We start from the raw sequence: 15,982 nt of genomic DNA on the forward strand, positions 1-15,982 counted from the left end.
CTGCCTTCATTTTCCTGAAGGAAGATTGTTAATTGTCTATCCAGTTTGTAGCCATAATAAATGCATTCCTGTGGGTTTTGGATGGCAGAATGGCGATTCCTACTGCCACATGTGGTCCATTTAGTATTCCTTCTTTTTTTGGAATAATATGAAATTTGTTGGAATTCAGTAATTGACAGTGTCCTTGCAGACAGTGGCTGAAGTTTGCTCTGGCATTGTAAAATGTATTCCGGTATGGTAGATTTTCAAAGCTGTGCTGATTCCTTCAGGCACTCTTTGCACCTTTGAAAATGTAGTTATGCATATACAACTGCTCACTGGTGTCCTGTCCCATGGCATGCACTATTATTACCACATCCTGATATTTGAGTATATTTGAAAAGCTGAAAAACGTTTTTATATTTGCGCCTGTCTTTTATTYAGTCTCTGGTAAAACAAAGACAGCATTTTTGTTAGGGAAGAGAAAAGGATTGTTTTTATTGCCTTGCATTTGCTTGGGATTTTTCCCTTTCTAAAGTTGATTAAGGAGAAGGAGAAACAGAGCAGAGTGGTCAGGAAAGCCAGCTAGCTTCGCTGACAGGAAGTTGCATTAAGATTGCAAGGAGCTGACCATTAAGGACTCGGTGAATTGGCTGGGAACGTGCCCGAATACCAAGTAAGGTATACAGCGTGCGGTGCACTCCAGCTGGAGCCTGGGCGGCGTGCAGGAATGTGCAGCACACAGTGCCAGGACCGTCCGGGAGGAGCGGGAGACTCCTGCCTGCCGCCCTGCGCCCCTGCCCCCCTCCGCTCCTTTCTCCTTCTGAGCAGATTAAAACAGAGGAAGTAGCACATTGAAGGTTGGGTCTGGCTCGAAAATTGAAGTTGTCTTCTCCTGCACAAGGAATGGATTGTTTCAGCTTGTTGTGTCACTGCTGCTGGAGAGGGAGAATTTTTTTTTGTCTCTGTAATGTTTGATACTTGAGGGAAAACAGCTGGAACTGAGCATACTGGATCAGATGCAAAACGAAACGGGATGCTGGGGAATATGGACTGTACTGTATATCTGCAAAGGTCAGAGTTTTCCCTTGGTCAGTGTTGGAGGAATGCTGTGTCCATCTCAATTCCAGCCTCGAGAGCCTGCAGCAGGATTGTAGGGAGCAAGGAGGAGGAAAGGAGTATTTTGTAGCTGTGGCAGTTTCTGAACAAGGCAGATGAGGTCTCCTCCTTCTGTTTCCTTCCCGTCCCTTTCTTGTGCTGCTGTTTTTCATTTTCTGGGAAGATTGGGGGGGAAAAAAGAGAAGAAGTCAATGACAGAGTTTCAGTTTGGAGAAGCTGTTTATAACCAGGTTTAAACAGCAAGTTCTGAGATGCCAGACAGACCAGTGACTGACCCAAACCACAGGAGCATAACTGGTATGGTAAGAAGAGCCCTGGGAAAGAGCCCTGCATGAAACATACTGAGAGAGGATGTGGAAGTAGTTATTACACAATGCATGGGAAGAAAGACAAGGGCAGGAATGAATTTCAGTGCCTAGGATCTTACGTTGCACAGATTTAGAAATCAAAATGGTATGTCACGCTTTCAGAAAAAGAAAAAAAAAATGAAAGAAAGAAAACCCTCAGTAATTTAAATGTTTCTGACCTGGGCTGAAAATATAACACCAGTTACAGAGCTGCATTGACACAGAGCAGCAGATGAGCTGGGTTAACTTGACTTGAAAGAGCAAGCCATGGAGCAACTACTTTATTAATATTCCCTTTGTTTCTTTGCCAGTCAAGAGAACAATCCGATGATGAAGCAGAGGAGTCGGTGAAGTTTAAGAGATTGCACAAGCTGGTAAATTCTACGCGCAGAGTCAGGAAGAAACTCATAAGAGTGGAAGAAATGAAAAAACCCAGCACAGAAGGTAAAAAGCAAAGTACATATGATTAAAACTGAATGTGTGAATGTATTTTTCTGTTGAGAGGGGACAGAAAGTGGAGGGGCGAGGAGGGGCAGACTGCGCTTAAGGGGCAGTGAAAAAGATTGCCTTTTTTATGGTGCATGCATTACCCAAGTAATTACAATTTGATACTGTAAAAGGAGGAAAGTGACAGTCTAGGATGTGGTTATTGCTGATCTGCTATTTCCAGAGCCCTTCATTAGGAGATTAGAACTTGGTTTATGTTTTATGCCCCACACTGTGTGCTGCTGTAGAGAGAATGAGTAGGAGAAATTTCAGCCAGCTGCCCCACAGGCATTGCAGGGAGGTAAGCACAGCAACCACAGCTCTGTTCCCTCCTCTGAGGCCTGGGAGACTTTGCTGTAGGTACGTTGCACAGGTGAAGCTCTTAAAGTTTTGGGAGGGGAACGACTGGCTAGTAGTGCAGCTGCACTACATGGCATCATCCTGTGGCAAAAGTACAAAAACTCTGTTAGATGTTCTTGTGGGATAGTTGCTGCTTCATGCAGTATTAACTCCTAGTTATGGGGGAGCCTGCTCCTGAATGAGCCATGCTGCCAAGAGACCAGGAGAGAGAGAGAGAGAGAGAGAGAGAGAAAGAATGGAGAAAGAGGAGGATGGGGAGAAGGGGAACAGAGTTCACCTCCTGGGAATGTCATGCTGCAGAATTAGCTCTTGATGACCTGTATCCATATGCGAGCACTCAGATTAACAAAGCCTGAGCCTCAGTTGCCTCTCTGGAAGTCCTGCTTGAGTCCTCACTGGAGCTGCGGATGTCCCCATATGTTAGTGGCCTTCCCAGGATTATATGCTGTGATTCCCTTCAGTTTTGTAGTAAGCTGAGCCATATTATGTTCCTTTCTAGTGTATTAAAGGAGAACTCGTGTGTCTTCTTGGGCATGTGGTAGCATGCCATCAGCAAATTTAGGATTTAGCTTGCCTCTTTCTTGCATGATGGTCATGTTACTGGCCAGAGTGAAAGGCTCAGGGGGTCTAGAGCTCTGGACATGGCATCTAGCTTGGTCTGAGAAGATTTTGTTGTCACCTCATAGGGGAGACAAAGAGGGTTTAAAAATAGAGCATATAAAGTTGAGTTACCTCAGCAGCAAAAGCATGGTTTATGAGAAGGGGCAAAAGAGGGCCATATTTCCCCTGCTCTGGGGAGAGAGGGACCCAAGAGCTGCCTTTCCTCCCCCACCCTGTGGGCCTGGGTGTGGAAGGCTACAGGGAGCAATCAGCCAAGGACTTCAGCGGTGGGAGCAGCTGCAGAAACAGCCCGCACAGGGCCTCTGGATGTGAGACAGCTTCCTACAGTTTGACCAGACTTTCTCTTCATCATGTTAACTGACTATTTTGTTCCAGTTCCCCCTCTCACAGCTCTTCACCTCCGTTTCAAATTCTATTTCATCTCCTTATTTCCTTTTCTCCCTCACTCTTTCCCTTAAGTGACTCAGTTCCTTCCAAATTTTTTCTACTGAGCTCAGCCACCCATGCCCCCCACAGAAAAATCACCAAATTAACAATTGTCACCAAGAAAAATGGTTTGCTCTGCTTCCTTCTTTTTCTATCTTCTGCCTGTCTTTTCCATTTTAACTGTAGGCTCTTCTGAATAAGTTATCTGTAACTCTGTGTTTGTACTTCTAGCATGCTGAAGCTCCTTTGTAGATCGGCTCTTGGGAAATCGTGTAACAAAAACAATTATTGCTAAATAACAATGTGAATGACTCCTACGTAACTTCTACATAAGCAGAAGGCCCCTTAAGCAGGCAAAACATTCACTAGATATGTATAGCTTTTTTTCTCAATAAGGTTTTCCTAAACCCCAGTTTTTATGTGGCAGATAAAAAGTGCTGCCTAAATGCTGCCCATCCCTATATCTCATAGTGTAGGTTGATATTCCCATTTGCGTACATCAGAGGACTCTGCAAGATCACAAAAGATACTCTGGTCAGATTTGGGGATTGCTGTCTGACTTTCCAGGTTACTTGCATTTGACTGGATATGTTCTTGACATCTTTGCTGCTGTTATTTAAATCAGTATAGAAGTGTGAAGTCATGTGAAATTCTAGATGGCTAGCTTGTTGAGGGTTGGCTATCAAATTTGATGCAGTAAGATCGATAAAATTTCAGTAAATTCTTTAGCGTTCAACAGCCTTTGTCAAAATGTGAGAGTAGGCTCAGTTTCAATAAGACATAAAATTTCCCAAAAGAAACATTCCTCAGAAATCTCTTCACAAAGAAGAATAATTTTGCCAAATTTCTCTTACACATTTCCATTGTTTCTTTAAAGAAAAGTACCCTAGTCCCAGATCCTTCTCCCACATTTCTAATATTGACTTTTTTATCACATGAAGTATAAATCTGGATCATCTGGTGGGCACTAGTATGTGCTAGTATCTGAATACATGAATATTTTGTGTTAATCTTCTCTTAGTTGAATTACTGAATCTTCCTAATTTGGGGGCACTTTCTTATGTAGCATTTAAAAACAAATCACATCTACATCTGTGTCATGATGTGTTTTTTATCATGGATTGACTCCAAACAACATCTGTTAACAGCGTTGACACACAATGCATATTTTACAAGCCGTTTAAAAACATATTTACTCAGCAGACTAAAATAGTTTATCAACATGTGTTCAGTCCCAGAAGAAAGTCTATTTTCTGTTCAAGTCAAGAATTAAAAGAGAAAAAATCAAGTCGTACACTTCAGTAAAAGTGGTGTTAAAATCAGACTCCAATCTATACCCCAGGTGCTCAAGAGTGAAAGTGATGTGTAAGACGTGATCCGCTATCCCTTCACTGTCACAGCTAGTTTTATCTTGGTAAAACAGTGTCTTAGGTTGCAGCAAATGTGTCAAATATGTTTTGCCAACAGAGTGAAGATGAGACTGGAAGCCTGTATAAGGCAACTGATGTTCTTTCATCTTGAAATGTGTGTCCTATTATTGGATGAACTAGTTTAGGAAATCATAGATACTTTTGTAGTTGTTCAAATTTAGCTCTTCTGTAACATTCTCAAATCATCAAAGATGAAGGCAAAGTAGACCCCTATTAAATGGAAGTTCGATTTTAAAAGGAAGTTTGCATGACCCACACTGAGTTCTCTGCAAGGAACAAATGCAGTTGCATTTCTGTGTGTGTTTCTGATACATATCCGTGAATGCCATGAAGTATGTCAGGCAGGACTGAGAAGGATGTGTATTCTTGTTTGACTCTTTCCTTACTGCTGCATCCAAAACCTGAGCCTAAACGTTGCTCAGGAGAAAACACTGGAGGAAAAAGTTTTTAAATGATAAATGTGAAAAGGAATTACAATTTCAGGTACTATTTTTCCCTTCACGCCATCCCAAAAAAAGAGTCCTGGCCCTTTGCCCATATCCAGTACTTCTGTTTCAAAAAGTCTTCTTTCCTTTCCGTAATATATAGTTGGTGAAAACCATGTGTTTCTGTCATTAGCAGGACACTGTTAAAATTGGCACACCCACAGTCTGACCTACTTTTTTTTTTTTTCTTTGCATGTGTTTGTTAGGTAAATTCTGTGTAGTTGAAATTGGTGCCTCTTCTTCTATCAAAAGCCCGACTCTTTTCATTTCATCCTTGAGCTCAGATGTATACTTTTCTGGGACAAATACTGCTTTCTACAGCAGTGCTGGATGCTATAGTCTATTATTAACTCATCCCAGAACTCTCACTTCACAGATGGAAGGAACTGGTTCAAATTTATCCACCCATAAATACCTTCTGGGCTTCTTATATCAGGAAGAAGTTTCCTTCCATTTTAAACAAGTGATGACATGCTTTGTGCTGCTTTTGTCCGCTGTAGGTGTGGAAGAGTACTCGCTTGACAATTCTCCTATACTGGATGACAGATCGGCACTTTACTCTGGAGTTCACAAGAAGCAATTCTTCTTTGATGGCTCCTGTGAGAAGCAGCCAGAGGACGACTCGGACTCACTTACTACTTCTCCCTCATCCAGCAGTCTTGATACTTGGGGAGCTAACCGGAAGCTGGTGAAGACCTTCAGCAAAACTGACAGCCGTGGCCTTATCAAGCCTCCCAAGAAACTTGGGACTTTTTTCTCTTACCCAGAAGAGGAGAAGACCCAGAAAGTTTGCCGCTCCTTGACAGATGGGGAGATGAAGAAGAGCCTTGGCTCCCTGAGCCATGGGGTAAGTACAGAAAGCATTTGCTTTTATGACAGCAACAGGCACAAGCACCATCTTCTGGTGTCCCTGGAGGAGATTCAGAGTGTAAGGAAGCAGATCCGATTGAAGAAAATGGATACTAACTATTCCTGTTCCAGAGCTTTTCTTTGCCAGCGCCCTGCTAGGAAAGGAGCATCCCCCACAACTTGCGACCTACAATTACTGCGGCACAAAACGAAAGGGGGTGGAGGTTGTGGCTTCCCAAACAGAAGGCTACGAGGGCGCACTTCTGTCAGCGAGTTCAATATTACCTATGTGGTGGAGAGAAGCCTGTACAGTCACCTTAACCTCTCACAGTTGGTGCGTCCCGTTACTGACAGGACCCTGAGCAAGGCCGACAAGCAGGACCTGAGGAGATGCCTGCTGGAGGAGGATGAGGAGGCCAAGAGGAAGTGGGCTGCCACAGTGGATCGCTGTACTAAAAGGGTTCTCTTGAGAATCCACCAAAAGTCTGTGAGTCAAAGAGTTGCCATGAAGGTGGCCTTCCGGTTTCTGTGAGGTTGCAGTCGACATTTATTGCTTTATACTTTTAACTAAAATTCTGTGCTTTTCCTATTTTCCTTGCCTTTAGAAACTCTTAGCACTGTAATTCTTCTATAAGGGAAAAGTATACTGGTATACCATGAAGAGCTTGATATAATCCCATCAGAAGAGAGTTTTGTTGAGTCTACAGTTTCCATGTGTACAGAATAACTCAATGAGCAAAATCAAATATGACAAAATGCTGCTTTTTAACTTCCACTAGAGCAGAAATTGAGATTATGGATGGATGAAAAGAAGCTTTGAGAAGCTATAAAAATGGTTTCCTGATTCTTTGGAAATCAGCATTCTTTTAAAGGGATACTGTGAGATATATAAAATTTTTAAAGGATTAGAGCATGCTTAGTCAACTGTGCTCTGTTTCTCCTGCCCTCTGCCATTGCCTCATATCGGCCCTCCCCCTCTCAGTTTCAGTCTCATCTGCTGAAGTAGCCCACCCAGCTCTGTAGTTTCCGTCATACTCACAGCTGCAGAAAGTCAGGGAGGTTTACATTATGTAGACACTGACCTCCTGCTTGCTGCTCACCACCACCAGAAGTGTCCCATCTGCACTGTCCCTGGCCACTGCTCCTGCTTTCTAGCATGAGCTGAAGATGGGACCTTCCCTCATAGCATTGTGGAAAAGGGAACAAGGGGTGACCAAGAAAGGAAATGTTCCTGTACAATGGGAAATTAAGTGATTTGAGTGCTCCAAAGAAACCCAATTTTTGCCATGTCTCTTCCTGCCTATTTGATCCGGTTTTGGTAGTTCCCTTTGCCATGATGCCGAGTATCCTGGGAACTTGCCTTTGGAGCCAGCCAGATCTCCAGAACTGAGCCAGCTAGTCTGTTGTCTTGACAATTTTGATGTTCCCTGCTTCAGCGGGTGGAAAGAGTGGTAGACCCATAATATTAAGCAAAATATTCCAGCAAACAGTACAGTAGAAAGAGTTTTTTCCTCTTGAATTACAGCTTTATTCTGAGAGGCCTCTGCTTAATTTCTTCAGGTTTGAGTTATTCAGGATATGAGAGAGAGATAGCCTTGATCTCTCTGAGTAATGATTAGTCACCAGTGGGAGCTGACCAAGGCTTGGTGGCTCATTTTTTGCTTTTGGCCATAATAGTAGTAGTTTGTTTCTACCCAATGCCATGAACATTCTCTCTTGGCTATTTCACTATTTCTTCTGCATTTACTGCTTGCCTTGCCACTGGCTCAATACTGTTCCTTTTCATAAACATTGTACTCAAAAGACATGCTTTCTCCACAAGGACATTACAGTGATAAAAGACACCTGACTCACCCATATGTGAGTTGAATAGTGGGGGGGGGGGGGGCGTATCGGCAGGCAAAAGGGCATATTCATGGCCAGAGATGCCCCATCATTAAAAATGCCCTCTAAAGCTGTCTTTGTAAATATAGATGCCAGAGACAGGCTTTTCAGTTCTTCTAGTAAGTAGTCTCACTATAGTAACTTCATTATGAGAACCATCTGGACTGATTTTTGCTTATTCACAGAGATACAGTCAGAAAAGAAATGGATAGCACTTTGTCGTTGTTGTTGAGGAACTCCTCAGTTAACTGCTTCTCCAGTCTTTGGTAAAGGGGATAAATGGTGGGGACTGACTGCTCTTGCTAGCTTTCTCAACACGCTTCTTCCTGAAACTGCAAAAAGCTGGTAAACTTCTCTTGACCTTGAAAGTAATGCCACTCCTTCTTCCTAGAAACACTTAATGTTTGTTTGCTGCAACCTCAGGGAAATTGCAATGCCTATGTATTCAGTGGAACTGGTCACTCTGTCTTGCCTTGCCATTCATTTTTGTTGTTTATATTTGTTTCAGTGACCTGGACATGCATGAAATTTTCAAATTACATCAGTTTTTCTTTTCTCCCAAAATGATAATATTTTTGATTGCATGGCCATTCCATTGAATATCCCTTTCCTCATCCACAGACCTTTTGTTTGGTACAGAATTACTAGGGTCATTACTGGAATCTGAAGGTGAAAGTTAAATGTTGAATGTATGGGGAGGTCCATCATGGAATAATAAGAATTCTTAATATGGTACATTTTAACCAACAGCCATTTTGCTCTCTGAAGAGCCTGCTATAGGAGGAGCTCTGGCTGGTTTGAGAGATATTTGCTCAGAGCAGTTCCAGATGTCCTCTCTCCATTGTTGGGATCGGCATACACTGTAGGATTACTTAGAACGGACTCTTCACAGAAGGACAACATTACTCATAGTTAGATGTGCTGTACTTTAAAAGCTGATCTTATTACTTGTGGTTGGTCTCAAATGCTTCCAAAAACAATTTTTAAAAGCTATGCCATAGTCACATTGCGTTCTGGAGAGAAAACATTTTAAAGAATTCTACATCACAGCACTCTTTTTCATGTGTGTGGGGCCTAAACAAAGCTGGCTGGAAGTTCTATAGAGCTGCGGTTGGTGTAAAAATTGGCACTGTAGGTGTGCAGCACCCAACTTGCAGCAAGAAAAAAAACTTAAAAAAAGCAATTAATGTGTATGCTGATTAGCAATGAATGAGGCAGGAAGAATGTGTACCTCAACAGAACCAACTAATAGAATTGTTTATTAAGTGGCACAGTTTGTAGGGCTTGCCTCTTTGTAATAAAGTGTCCAAGCAAACTGGTAGTTCTCAAGTAGTGGATCTTCACGCTTATTGTACTCGTTGGGCAAATCTTTTGTAGGTTTGATCTGATGCTTAGTTAAGTCTTAAGGTATCTTTCAAGCTACTCCACTGAGTAGTTCACGCCCTAAAAATACTGTTTGCAAATTCCTGATCTTCTGTGTCCTGTTTGTCTCATGTCTGACTATAAAGAGRATATTTATAAACTCATACTTTAGAGTTGAAGCTGTACAAGTAAATTGTAACTGCCATGCTCTCATTTTCCTGGATTGCCTTCTGAGGCTACTGACAGGGCCAGGTAACTGGCAGTTGGTTGTGCAGTTCGTTGTTCAAAGGCAAAAAAAAAAAAAAAAAAGTCAATATTTTGACCTGTTGGATTGCAAGGCAAAAACTAGATTCTCTCTGAGCCACCCTAAGGAACTGGTCTTTTTTCAAGTGATACCGTAGCTTTAGCAGAGACTCATCTGCCAAATTTAAATGCTCTGGTTTTGGCTGTGGAAGTACAACTGCCCTGAGTTTGGTTGCCCTTTGCTCTTGGGAATGAAGCAGTGTCATAATGTTGATTGTTTTTTAATGCAGGATGATTATGATAAGCTGCATCTGTGCATTCAGCTGAACCCAGGGAGTAGTATCTGAGTCACTCCATTAGATGACAGTGCCACTGAAAATATGACCTGCTTTCTCCCAGAAGTAGCAGAATTGCCCTGTAACACCATGGAGGTGGTGAGAAATACCTCATCTGGAATTGGGGCATTCTAAGCCTCTGGGGGCACCATGCTTATGAACAGCTGGAGGGGGCTTGTTTTCCTCTCCTTACCACGGGTTTGCCCTACAAGGCCACTAGCATTGCCTGTATTTCAGTGAAAGTTAAGCATATGCTGCTGTTCCCAGAAGGTAGGTTATTCAGTGCTTTAAAGGATTTATTCTTCTCTGTTTCAGTGCTAGTGTGGACTAATGGATGAAGGGAGATTCAAGTGCTGAGGTGGAGTTGCTAGGAACCTGGAAAACTTTATGCATAGGATGAACAAACAGTTTCCTCAGACCAAAAGTCTTTTTTTCTTTTTAAAAAAAGAGTAGGCAATAGATGACTCAACAGCAACAGACCTTAGACCAAGGAGTTGTCTCTGGAAGAGACAAATGACTCAAGTTGCTTTACAACAGCATTCTCTATTTGTAATGCTTGAATCTTCAGTCTTCCATCCTTTTGTTTGTTGGTTTGTTTCCATTTTTGCACACGTTAGTGTTTGCGCTGACATTCTCCAAATCACAGATGTTTGGACTGAGCTAATCATTGTGATACAACTGTTTCTATCCTTTTTTTGCAGAGAACCTGTAGCTTTGGAGGATTCGACTTGACAAATCGTTCCCTTCATATTGGAAACAGTTCTGACCAAATGGTGAGTGTAAGGCAAGAAGGCGCAGGCTCGAAATAGCATTAAATGAAATGCACAATAGAGTTATAATAGACCTAAGTGTAATTTAGGTCCATAATAGCAGTTTGGGGATCCAAGAAGGCAGGGTGTCTTTTTTAACCACAGACTTCCTTAGCTTTGAGAATAACATATCCACCCATATCCATGTGTGTATGAGTATTTATAAACCATATGTCCAAAGATGCAGGAACAAGTGATCAAAGCACAGATCTAGGGGCACATCTGTGAACTGTTCCTGTGTTTGACTTCCTCAGAGCATCTCTCCAGGCAAAACATATGATTACTATACTTTCTTGGTAAAACGTTTACTTTTTGGAATGATGAGGCAAACTTTCATTCAGTGAAGATCTGCAAGTTATTTGGGTGGAAGTCATTGCATAAGTGATTTATTATTTGTTTTCTCATTGTATTTAAGAGCTGTGGAGTAGACCAGGATCCCATTGTGCTGGGTGCTGTACAATTGATCTCAGTGCTGTTTGGTGGTTTTGGTTTTTTTTAAATATAAATGTAATAAAATAACTGCCATGAGAATTAATTCCTTTTATGTTACTCATGTTGATCCTAGTGTTAATGCTGGTCAGACTGCAGCCAAAAATAACTATGAGCCAGAACATTATATCAAATTCAATTGACCATATATATATTTTTTTCTTTTTTAATATCAAGAAGGACCTCTACTATCTCAAGTTTAGCTCTGGTGATTTCTCTGCTTTACTTTAAGTTTAAATTGTAGAAAAACATATATGCCATCATTTTACTAGCTGATTTTTTTTAAATCAAAAATTTCCCCTAAATTGGACAAAACTGTGGGATATCTTCTTCATCAACTTTCTACTCAAGGAAAAACTTAACTTCCAAAGTCACAATGTTTATCTTTATACGTAGTTAGCTTGGCATATTTTGTTCAGATTATGTTTTTGACATAAGAAAGTGTGAAGTTTAGATGTTAGATTTTCCCTTTTAGCATCAGCAATGGGACAAATAGTGCACCAGAATAATGTGTGCAGATCAAGAGCTTTTGTTTAAAACATGCAAGTCCATTAGCTGAAGGATTTTTTTTTTCAGAAAAGATCATGCAAAGAGCTATCCTTAATTTCTGCTGAAAGAAAACCAAAAGTTACTAAAGAAATTGTAATCACAAACAACTTGGAAAAAAAACAAAAGTATCAGAAGTAAAGTGTCAGTTAAACTTCACAAAGACTTTTTAGGAGAACATGATAACATAACAAACATGCATAAATTTGGAAAAAGGGTAAATCCTTTGTGCAGAATAGAGTGTACATGTATTTTAGGGTTTGTTATTTTATTTATCTAAATTGTCCTCTAAAGGTTTATTACACCAAGTCAAAGACCAAATTCAGTAGTCAAATTATTAAATAGATTCTGATCCTTTCTGCAATGCAATTTTTGGTGTATCCTTACCAATAGAGGCTCTGGTAGTAGCTCTGATGGAGCTGCCTTGCTGTGGTTCCTGAAGTACTGTAGAGTGGAAGAATGTGCTTACCATGCTGACTGCACAAACTGCCTGAATATGGGCTGAGTCATAAAGATAAGTTCTGTAAAATGTCAGCTGATCCATGGTAATTCTTTATGTATGCTTGTGGCATAAGTAAATGCTAGGTAACTCAGGCTAGTTTAGAAAAGGTTAAATGAGTTCAAAGCAGCTGGCCTTTGTCATCCCTATACATGGACTGGCTAATTTAGTCTTGCAGTAACCTGTTTATGTGTCTGAGTCCTAAGAATAGCTGTGCAAGTGCAATCTTCTACCATGGTTGGTGGATTCAGTAGCTTCCCCCACCCCCTTTTTTTTTTAACAATTCATAGTAAAACCACAAAGCAGGTCATCAAGAGAGGTTAACTGAATGCCTGTCTGAAAATAAAATGTAAATTTAGGTAGTCAAATATAGGTATCCAAATATGTATTTTGCTAGGATCTCAGAGGTAGCTTGAGTCCTGTTAAGCTATGGTGTTGACCAGCATGAGGCACAGCTTCTGTTGTGTGTCCCCTGAGGAGAAGGGCTTAGCCTGAAACCATAGAGTTGACTGTCAACAAAGTCAAATACTTAGCTGCAACTCAAAAGGATAAAGGCATCCTAACAGACCCCGACACAGCCACGCACAGTACCAACAGAAAAGATTACAAATCAGGCCTTAGGAGCAAGAGGAGTAGAGAGGACTGCTACAGTGGTTTGCACAAGGTCTTGACAGTGAATTTAGAGCAGTGAACAGGACACCGTGCTACCATCCCCTGTCTGCCTGGATACCTCTGCAGTGATTGCTGGACTAAGAGGAAAAAATGGCTCTTGCATTTTATAGGTGTAAAYCTTGTTTTATTTTGCAGGGCAAAGAAGGAGACTTTGTTTATAAAGAAGTGATCAAATCACCTTCTGCATCCCGTATATCTCTGGGCAAAAAGGTGAAGTCTGTCAAAGAAACCATGAAGAAAAGGATGTCTAAAAAATACAGCAATTCTCTGTCTGAGCAGGTATGTAAGATTTGCAGTGGACTCTACTTAATATTGAAGATGTTATAATAAATGTTGAGTCCCATTCTTCAAGGTATCAGTTGAGGAGTCTGTCAGGTCAGGAAGAAATTTCTTCCAAGAGTATGTGGTATGGCTTATTCCTGTGTTCTTATAAGATTCTTCACTGTGAAATGGCTTCTTGTGGAAATCCAACTGTGAAAATGTGTTTTCAGATTTTTCGTTCAAGTACTTCATCAGCAAAAGCCTATGGTTGATGGCATTACACGTCTTGCTCTGTATTTCCATCTCTTTAACTATCATCGTTATCTATTAAGGGAACTGATCTATGACAGAGGGTCACAATAATATATTTAATCTGCAATTTGCATCTTAGTTTAAATTCCCAGTATAGCTCTGTGTACACTGTTCCTCTTCTCTGTTACAGATCTGTTCTCCATCATACCTTGCCCACTGCAGCAGTCCATTAAAACAGATGCACAGTGTAGTCAGGGAGGGGCTTCCCATAGAAGATTTTCCTATTCTTCTTTTCATTACAGATTTTTATAGCTCATTCTTAAAGGCAAACCTGAAGTACATTAGTTGTAAAACTAGACTTTGAATTTTAGTGGGCTAAGAAAAATTGCTGCATTTTTCCAAAAAAATCTCTTTGGTATACTTTGGATTCCTTGCTTTGGTGGGCTGTCAGAAATTCTTCAGCGTTTGTTTAAAACCAATCTTTCCACTTGAAATGTGTAAGTAATAGTTTACAAAACCGCTGGTAAAGCAGAACTTTTTTTGGCAAACATCGCCCTCAAGTGGTCATATACCAGTCACTGGATTGCCAGGGTATACTGGCAGTAGTAGAAAAATGAAAGTGGAACCATAGTAATGCCCCACCTGATTAATGCAAAGTGTTATTGTTTGTAAAAGGAGCTTTAATTAATCAGATTCAGCTAACAACCCCAAAATTCTTAAACCTGGAGAGAGCATATCAAGCAGTTTGGGGAACAGTTTTAAGTAATGCAGTGGAACATTGGAATTTCTTTGTTGTAAGAATATTAGCCATGTTTGTTCATAACCAGGAGCAATGCTACAGCTATGCTTACACTTATAATTAAAAAATTTTAAGGTCTAACAGTATGATTTGACATTGATAAGAAGATGCTTTGGTGCCTGACTGGTTTAACAGTGCCCCTTTGGAAAGTCTGCCTAAGAAAGGGATACATTGAGATATCAGTTTACAATTAGCAATACTTCTGCTCTCTAGCTCTCTCCAAGAATTGACTTGACCTCTGAAGTCATATGCTGGGATGACTTTTTTTTCTGACGATTCTGCAGCATGCAAGTAATAGGTTGCATCTAAAAGTTTCATGACCACACATCTGCACAGAAACTCTTCTTGTATGCAAGCTAGAGTTCTTTTGTTTTCAAATTTTTTGGCACAATCATTTTAGACTATTTGTACCTTCTACCTCTGTGGCATCGTGACTCAAACTATATGCCAGAGTCTCAGTCTGCGTTCATAAAAAAAAAAAAAAAAACAAGCAAAAGCTATTCTGGCCACAAATAACCACTGCTTCGCTTTAACTGTGCTTCACATAAGCTGACAGAATTTCAATTTAGGAAAGACTGGTTTGGATTCACTGTAATGCTTGACTGAATTAAAAGAGAAATTGCCTCACCTATTGCATATGCAGCAAAATCTTTTTTTGCATTTGTTTATTTATATTTATATGTACTTATATTATGCCCAGGCTGCATTTTCCAGTTAATTCTTTTTTTTCTCCCTTGAAAGTAAATGAGCAAAAGTATCAGTAATTCACTGCAAAAAATGTACGTTGCTGTGTGTCTGATTCGCACTATTTTGTCTGTACTCATCTTTGTACAAAATCCTGATTCAGAAAGTTGAGTTAAGCTTTAGTTGTTTGGCCAATGCTGCTGGTAAAATAGCAAGCACTTTTAAAACCTTTGAAATGGGAGTTTCTTATAATGTTTCTTTCCACTTCCAGTGTTAGCTATTTCAGACTGGACTTTCTGCTGCTGTCTATGCTGCCATGCCCTATAAAATGGGGTTCTTGCCACACCTGGGTACCGCTAAATAGGTTGATACACTTATTAGCTTTTATCCTGTCTGGTAACCAGCAGGAAAATACAAGATGTTCTTTGCTTAAAGTCGAACGAACAGCTCCTGTCATTGCCTGTTTGTTTACCAAACTGAAATGGTTTGATCTCTTTCAGGAGTCTGGCCCGGATGTCGTGCCAGGTTCTCCGCAGTCGCCACAGCCGGACACCGACTCCCTGGACAAGCCCAAGCTGAAAGCTGGTGGCTCAGTGGAGAGCCTGAGGAGCTCTTTAAGCGGTCAGAGCTCAATGAGTAAGTTCAGCCGTAATTGCATTGCTCCATTTTTGTGGCTGCAGGGAGCAAAGAGATTTCCACAATAAGTAGAATAGGAGAAAGTCAAAGCAGAAGCCGTGTTTAAAAGTAGAAAGGCTGATGGATTAGTCATCACGGTTAACAGTGAACAATATCTTCAACTTTTAGCTCAAAAGCGCTGTAAGCTTCTTGGTGCAGAGACTGTCTCTTTTGTTTTGTTTATACTGAGTCCTGAGAAAGTGAAATCCTGCTCTCTGGCTGGGGCTGCTGGGCCCTGCTATTATAATACAAATGATTTGAGTGATAATTAAAGGTACAAATCAAAGGCCACCAGTGAATGGGCACATCTTTACACAAGATTTCTCCTGGGGACTCCTTCTGTGGTTTTTTTTTTTTTTTTTTTTTAACT

General features: G+C 40.8%; 1 protein-coding gene across 2 annotated transcripts in view; it reads left to right on the forward strand.

Moving 5' to 3' along the window:
• Window positions 1-15,982, forward strand: part of SASH1 (SAM and SH3 domain containing 1) — a 128,877-nt gene that overhangs the window by 91,461 nt on the left and 21,434 nt on the right. For both annotated transcript variants that reach the window (XM_026083832.1, XM_026083839.1), the window contains exons 9-13: window positions 1,757-1,889; window positions 5,754-6,100; window positions 10,628-10,699; window positions 13,077-13,220; window positions 15,438-15,573. In XM_026083832.1, coding sequence (XP_025939617.1) covers window positions 1,757-1,889; window positions 5,754-6,100; window positions 10,628-10,699; window positions 13,077-13,220; window positions 15,438-15,573 — 832 coding nt within the window. The remainder of the gene's footprint in view (window positions 1-1,756; window positions 1,890-5,753; window positions 6,101-10,627; window positions 10,700-13,076; window positions 13,221-15,437; window positions 15,574-15,982) is intronic.

The sequence above is a fragment of the Apteryx rowi genome, unplaced genomic scaffold (genome assembly GCF_003343035.1).
Source record: "Apteryx rowi isolate R43461 unplaced genomic scaffold, aptRow1 scaffold_118, whole genome shotgun sequence".
Taxonomy (NCBI): domain Eukaryota; kingdom Metazoa; phylum Chordata; class Aves; order Apterygiformes; family Apterygidae; genus Apteryx; species Apteryx rowi.